We start from the raw sequence: 7,684 nt of genomic DNA, 5'->3' as shown, positions 1-7,684 counted from the left end.
GGTTTTAAACCGTTCCTAAATGAGGCGTCGCAAAAAAAAAGGAACGGTTCAAAACCGTTTTGGGTACCGTTTTTGAATTTTAGAAACAAAATTTTAGGAACGGTTTTAAACTGTTCTAATGTCAACGGTCACATTTTAGGAACGGTTTTGAACCGTTCTTAATGTTGACAACGGTTAGATATAGGGTGGAATTTTAGGAATAATTTCAAAAAACATAAGTGCATCCAACAGAAGTTTATTGCATTCCATCAAAGTAGAGATTAATCCAAAGAAAAACATAAGCAGAGAGGTATGCTCGTCTTAAGACTGCAACTAGGTTCATTTATCTAAAAATATCTACAATAGTATCAAATTTTGTGAGCAAGATGCCATCGATCAATCTGGCGCTAGGTGCATCCGACAGGTCCGTTAATTTCTGTATAAGGTAAGAAAATTGCTCAATCCACACGTGTCATCAATTAGCTAAAGAAATCATAACAAAATGGTGGGAAAAATCTCATTCATTTGAAACATGATCACAATACAACATATAAAACTTGACAAAGAAAGGCTAATCGTGAAGGACAAAAACCAACCGATAGTAAAGTTAGCTCAAATAGCTAACAGAAAAAGAAAAAGAAAAGAAAAATATAACTTAAGCAGCCATCCAATATTTAAAAAAAACACAGTAGTCTAATCCAATAAAGCAATCCAAGAGATACTGAATCAATGAAAAAAGAAATCCAAACTCACTTGGGCTTGTAGATGTTTATAGAACGACACACTTCCCCTTCACGAGTCAAGATCAACATTGGCACCATCTTCCTCAGCTTCATCTTCTAGGTTCATTTCCAAGATCTAAAAAAGTCAATCTAAGACATCACCATACCAACATCAAAACACCATGAATGCACATAAAATTGGAGAAAAATCAAGCTGCCACTGACCTGCACCTAGTCTCCATCAAGGCCATGAATCCACTGCAAATTTAACCAAAAAGAAAAAAAGAATAGAGGCACAAGGCCAACACCTCGATAAACATGTCCTAAATGAGAATATAGTCAATTGGCAAGTTCAATTCAATTGGCACTCAATGAAGTTTGGTTAATATAAATGAAATTTGATCATCGACTAGTAATTTTTAGATAGTAGTGGTAGAAGATTTGTAAAGCTGACAATTAATAGCTGGGACAAGGCTATAGTGAAGATGATGAATTGACGGAAATGATCAATAAATACAACATGCACCTTAAGTTCTGATGGTTTGATGACACAAGCACACAACCACATCAGCCTCAACAAGCTCTAAAATTACAGAAGAAATTAATTCCATCAGTATGATTGAATAGAAACACAAAAAAGTAACAAATATATGTGCAATTTTAATTGCAATCAATGTGACCCGCTTGAACCAAAACAGATAACAATATCACTTTGAAAATGGGAAGAAAAGGTAAACTTGTGGATGCTACTAGAACAAATCTTCCCATTGCCGTCTATCATGAATTCTCCAATTAGTCTAGCAACTAGTGGTAGGTGAAAGCAAAGCAAGACATAATGAAGTCAATTTCTACTCAAAAAATTGTCATTCTATTGTAATGTCCAGTTTTTTTTTTTTTTTTTGAAAGATAACAATTGCATTAAGAAGAGAGAAAGATACGAAAAGAAGAGGGAGGCTGCAGAGATTGCAAACACCCTAAACACCAAAAAAAATTGAGATCCATTGCAATGTACAGTTTTAGAAACCTTTATACAGTGCAAGGAAGAGGCTCAAAATCTTCACATCAGAAGATCCTAGCCTTCCAATCTTTAGCCTTTTATAGCCTTTTTTCCTAAACAGTTGTTTTATTTCTTCCAATTTGCAAGAACTTAGGGCATCCCCATCCACAATGGAGCCCACCACACCCACAATGGGCTAACCATGCGATACTTGGAATTTCTTCATCATTACAATTTTCACTGCCCATAAATTTAAAAAGAAAAAAAGAAAAAAAAAAGTCATTTGTCAGGTCTTGAGCAAGGGGAGTCAAGTGTTAGTTTTGCACCATTTAGAAAATGGTGGTGAGACTTTAGACATACACATGGAGAAAGAAAATGAAGAAAAAGAAAAGTTGGGAGAGAAAAGTATAGAAAAAGAAGAGGGGAGTCTAATAACATAGAAAATCTGCTACACGAAAGAAATGCATCCACAACAGTCCTTGAAAATTTTAATTCAAGCTAAGTTGTTGGATGTAGCTCTATGAGGCTGTTACCTGGCTCCAATTTCTGAACTCCTCTATTTCTCATTGCCTCTCTCACTCTTGTCACTTTGTTCCATTGGCCAGCACTTGCATACATGTTCGCTAGAAGAACATAATCCCCACTTTGAAAGAAGTCTCTTGTCTTTGAAAGAAGTGAATCCAACCGTCTGCAGATCAAACTATGTACGAAGAAGTTGGACAAAGCAAAAACTTTCAAGGAAAGAAATCAAAAATGAAAAAAAATAGATGAGAACTACTGTAGTGTACAAACCTCAACTGTTTGAGAGCTAATGTTGACTTTTCACATCTATATAAAGGGTGGAAAATTTTTCAAGGAAATTGTCGATGATGGTGCTTAGAAATTTCTCATGTAGGTCTTCTATTAGGTGTTAATTGTTTGACTTCTTTGGTTAGTTGGAAAGAACCCAAGCAGGTTCATTGCAACTCTCCACCATACAGTCGATTGCAACCTGTAAGATGATATAAGTTCATATCCACCTCACTACAACAAAAATGGCCTTGTGGCTAGAAATGAACAATCAACCAAACCATATACAAGAATTCCAGGACATGACAGTATATTCATATATATATATATATATATTTACAGATTTTAATGCATGGATTGTGACATCTTTGGAAGAATAATAGAAAGCTACTTTGTGTATAAAGCTACTTTGTGTGTGCATGTGCATTTGAAAATTCATGAGAACCTATTTTCCTCACCCATGAGAACGTGTTGATGTTGGTGGTTTCATGGTGGCTTGTTAATCTTCTCTCTTTACCCTCCCCATATGCAGAAATGTGCTCCTTGTGGCGCAGGTGCAACTTCTCAAAGGCCTTAATGATAACATCGATTCCACCGTTGGCTCTCATGGACTTGGTGCTGACAGAAGTGAATGAACATATGATTTTATTTAGAATTTTCAACTTGGGACACATGAATCACAAGATTTACAACCATAGAGCAAATATTGAATTTCTCATAGCAACTCACTTGTAGTTTGTGTGGGCACCAGCACCATTCCAGTCACCCTGATTTTCATTGAAGTAAATAGACGATCTGAGAGAGAGCTAAATGAAAGGGTAGATTACTTTGTTTCTCCACATTATATTCATGGTGACCCATCCAATGTACATAGGCATGCAAGAATCCTGATAGTTCAAATCATGTACCTGGTGTGAATAGATAATATCCCAAAAATCACACCAACCAGATGATCTTAACCATTTGATTCCACCATTGGATTTAGAAAACCAACCATTTTCATCCTAACCAATCGTATTTTAAAGCCACTGTTTGGATGGCTAGGATTACTTGATAAGTGATTGCTTCCCTTTTTCTTTTTTTTTTCTTTTCTTTCTTTCAAGTTGGAAATACTCATCTTTTTCTTTTTTCGATTTGCCAATCAATTTCTCTACACCTTTTTAATAGATCTTCACCTTATCTTCATTGAGATGCGTTGCCGCATCGATTCTTGAAGTATTTTGTTCGGTAATGCTATGTTTGGATGCACAAGTTACTTGAATTGCAGATATGCTCTTCTCTATCTCTATCTCTAAGTGCCTGTGCATCATGCATCAAACTCTACCAAAGTATGAAATAACTTTCCATGCCCCAAACAGGGATGAATATTTTTGAAGATGTGCTCTTCTTTATTATGATTATAAGAGAATGCTATCTTATAGTCATTTGAAGAATCTCACTTCCATAAAGCAGGATATCCACAAAGAATATTATTATTTAATCAACATAAACAAAACTTAATAAACCATTCCAGATTAATATAAACATATGAGGCCATTCCCTACTGCAACAATTGCCTTCATTTCAAATGCTTGAATCCCTGAAACACAGCCAGGATCCAGATTGCAGACAAGGATGGTGCACCTGTCATTTGTACCACTTATTCCAGGAAGCAAACCTCCACCAAATGCAGCTGCAGCATTTCCCATTTACAGATTAAAAAGAAAGAAAGGAAAGAAAGAAAAAGAAAAAGAAAAGAAGAAGATCATAAATGCATAAAAGTAAAATCTGACTTCCGCCCCTCCCCCCCCCCCCAAAAAAAAGGATAAAAAGTGAGCAAGCATGCTAGGTATTCAAAACAAGACAAGCCGAAGATCATTCAAAGTTCAGACACATTGCCTAAGCAACCCTACCTGAGGAAATGCCACTGAAACTGAAAATAAAATGTGGATCAGTGAGTGAGATGACAAAGAACCATACAAAAGTAAGAGGAAATAAAATGTGCAATGCTAAGACAAAGGCATACTATGAAACTCAATTCATTCCAAGGATTTAGTTGGATTGGATGGCATCTCCAGAGCATTTGATTCCTTTCCAGCTCTCTCCACAGGGGTCACCACCAACAAAATTCCATCCAGTGAGTTGGGGTGGGAAGTTCAGGGAGATGTAAAGGCCCTACAGAGCCGCGATTGCAATGAGAAAAGAGAAGGGGTAACTCAGGAATTCCATTTGATCTACTGAGTGGAAGTGTTAGAATTTTTGTATTAAGAAAAAGAAAGTGTGAGAATTCCATTTGGTCTATAGGCATTATTATGCACAGTATTCTCTGGGATTTCAATTTCTACAAATGGAGCCCATGCACAGAAACTTTAATAGTTTCACCAAAAATGAATGATTTCAATACACATTTTTCACTTTAACATGTTGACATTGATTCATTGGAGTAAAATGGTGTACAAGCCACAAGCATTTCATACATGATTTATTGTATTCCTTGACTTTGCCCATTAATCACTGCTTCATCTATTGTACCCCAAAGCTAAGGACCTATCTTCAATTTACAAACTATAGTTTACAAAGCACTAATTTTCAATTGGGGCCCACTATTTATACGCAACCTTTTTGGTATATATGCCCTCTGTTTTTTACTTTCTTTTATCAGAAAGTAAAGTTTATTAAGAAACAAAGCCCAGAGGCAAATGGCTACCCCATTACAACATCAACACCGACCAATCTCCAAGAAATACATCTGTACTTGACCTGAAATTTCCTTTAATCTCCAACCTGAAAGTTATCTAGCTACTACTAATCTAATGTGGCTGATTGGACTAAGTACATGATCAGAGTATATTGAGCAGAACCAAACCCTTGCAGCATATTTTTTTCCACCAATATGGGTGGGTATCATTTAATAGATTAACATACATTTCCATTGGCAATAGAAACAGAACAAGGTCCATCCTTATCTTTGACAACCTTGACACCATCATCCCCTCCAGCACTATGTATTACTGCATTGAACTCAGAGCTTAGGGACTAGCTTCCTACAAGAAGATTTCGCTCAATCTATAACCAAAAATGTCAAAAATCATTCAGAAGATGTCATTCAATTTAAGCCCAATCATTGCCATTAGGAGAAAACCTCATCCTAAAACCTTAATTTCTAGCAGAAGCATGGGAAAAGAGCGTGAATCAGACCAAAAGCCCTAAGCCTAGGAGGGAGAGAGAGAGAGGGAAGGGAAGGGAAGGTAATAGAATCTAAAAGCCCTAAACTGCAGAGGGGTTTAGATCTGTACCTGTTTGTGGTGATTAAAAGGACCAGATTTGGCCGGACCTGGTGCTCTGATCGTGCAGGATGGACAAGAAGTACAGCAACTGCGGTCTTTGGTTTGTGCTGGAGGACGGAGGACAGAGAAAGAGATGAAGATTCTCGAGCCGGGAGGGCGGAGACAGGGGCCGAGAGAGAGAGAGAGAGGAGATTTGAGAAGAGCAGGACGAGATTAGAGATTTGAAGAGAGAGAGAGAGAGAGACGCGAGATTGAAGAAGAGATGAATCAAAAGAGCCCTAATAAGGAAAGACGGTACACTCCTGGGTTTTAAAAAATGTGCCTGCACTTAAAAACGATTTAGAACTGTGTGCACCTAGAAATGGTTTAAAATTGTACCTGAACCAAAGCATTAGCCGTTCCTGATAAACGATTTTGGTGTAGTGCGTATAACATTATAGATAATAATTGTAATAAGCACATCAAAATATACACTATAGTTAAAATTGATGAAATTTCAAGCCTTAGGTGGGCCACAAAAGTGAGCCCACAAATGTACAAATGTCTACATGTTCAATAAGTTATAGGTTAAAGATAATCCATCTAAGGGCCATAGTGATGTTTAGGTGAAATCCACTCCCACCACTAGATAAGTCATCTAATATTACACCTAAGACAAAAAAATTCAGGCTGACTTATGGTTCAAGTGGGGCCACACTACAAGAAACAGTGGTGATTGAATGCCCACCATTAAAAACTTCCTAGAAGCCCACCTTAATGTTTATTTGCCATCCAACCTGTTGATAGGTGGATCACATGGACCTCGATGAACGGAAAGCATAAATATTAGTTTGATCCAAAACTTTTAATGATGTACAATCCCCACTTTATGGTCCACTTGAGATTTAGATTTGCTTCCCATACCCTAAAAGGAGTTGGAAAAACTGACGGATGGCATGGATATACAACACATACATCAAGGTGGGCCCATAGTAAGGAACCCTACTAATGTGTTACCTAGGTAACACTTGATTACAGATTGAAACATTTGTGTGTTCGTGTAAAGCATTGTGTAGCAAACCCACAGGATAAGAATAAAATGAGAAAAAAGTCTAAAATATCCGGCCACACATAATGTGTGCCTAAAATCCACTCCCACTATTTAGATGGTTGATCTAATATTACATCCAACGCCAAAAATTCAGTCGGACATGTGATTTAGGTGGGCACATTCAAGGAAATAGTTGCGATACAAGCGTTCACCCCTAAATTTTACAAGCTCACAACAATGATTATATGAAATCCACTTCAACCATTAGATGCCACACAAAAATTTAAGCATGGGTCCCAAAAATCAAGCCCATTCATAATGTAGGTGGGCCACACCAAGGAAAGCAAATTAGAAGGTTCACCTTGCACTGTATATTGTTTCTAATGGTGTGGTCCATCTAAATCATGAATGGAACAGATTTTTGGGTCTTGTGCCTAACATGGGATGAATCACCTGACGATCAGAGTGAATTTTACATAACATTATGGTATGGCTCACTTGTGCTTAGAGCTGGGCATGTCTGACCCAATCCAGTGGATCCGACCCGATCTGAACCGATCAGAACTGAACTGGCAGCCTGAATTGGTGTGAATCGAGTAGGGTCATTCAGATCTGAGAGTTCTTTGGATCGAGTTCGGATCGTGGTAAATCCGGACCGATCCGAACCGAATGGATCCGATCTAATCCAGAGTGATTCTTATGAATATTTATTACATATATTTATCTTATAAACAAGTTGGATGACAAATAAACATCATTGAGGCCTTATAAAATTTTCAATGGTGAAAATCAATACTTTTACTTTTTCCTGTGGTGTTATCCACTTGAGCTTTGGATATACATCAATTTTGGGTTCAACCACTAAAATGATTTGGAAAAACAAATGGACGGCGTGGATAAA

The 7,684-nt window shown here is 37.2% G+C and overlaps 1 protein-coding gene across 9 annotated transcripts; it reads right to left on the bottom strand.

Annotated features, from left to right (window-relative positions):
* Positions 1-266: 266 nt before the first annotated feature.
* On the bottom strand, positions 267-4,255 carry LOC131237055 (glutamine synthetase cytosolic isozyme 1-2-like). Of its 9 annotated transcripts, XR_009166999.1 has the most exons (9): positions 4,032-4,255; positions 3,217-3,254; positions 2,946-3,105; positions 2,232-2,386; positions 1,726-1,938; positions 1,228-1,284; positions 927-959; positions 733-837; positions 267-415 (listed from the first exon to the last, which is right to left on the bottom strand). XR_009166999.1 is itself a non-coding variant. In XM_058234695.1 (4 exons), exons 1-4 carry the CDS (start codon positions 4,173-4,175, stop codon positions 2,255-2,257), a joined length of 486 nt encoding a protein of 161 aa, XP_058090678.1. In that variant the 5' UTR covers positions 4,176-4,255; the 3' UTR covers positions 1,468-2,254. The 9 variants fall into 9 exon arrangements, 2 of the variants coding, with proteins under 2 accessions (XP_058090678.1, XP_058090679.1); XR_009167001.1 differs by having other exon boundaries at positions 733-851; positions 1,726-2,386; XR_009166998.1 differs by having other exon boundaries at positions 1,726-2,386.
* Positions 4,256-7,684: the final 3,429 nt, after the last annotated feature.

This window comes from Magnolia sinica, chromosome 2, assembly GCF_029962835.1.
Source record: "Magnolia sinica isolate HGM2019 chromosome 2, MsV1, whole genome shotgun sequence".
In the NCBI taxonomy this organism is placed as follows: Eukaryota; Viridiplantae; Streptophyta; class Magnoliopsida; order Magnoliales; family Magnoliaceae; genus Magnolia; species Magnolia sinica.
The sequence above is the reverse complement of the archived record's forward strand: the minus strand, read 5'-3'. Positions and strand labels throughout refer to the sequence as shown.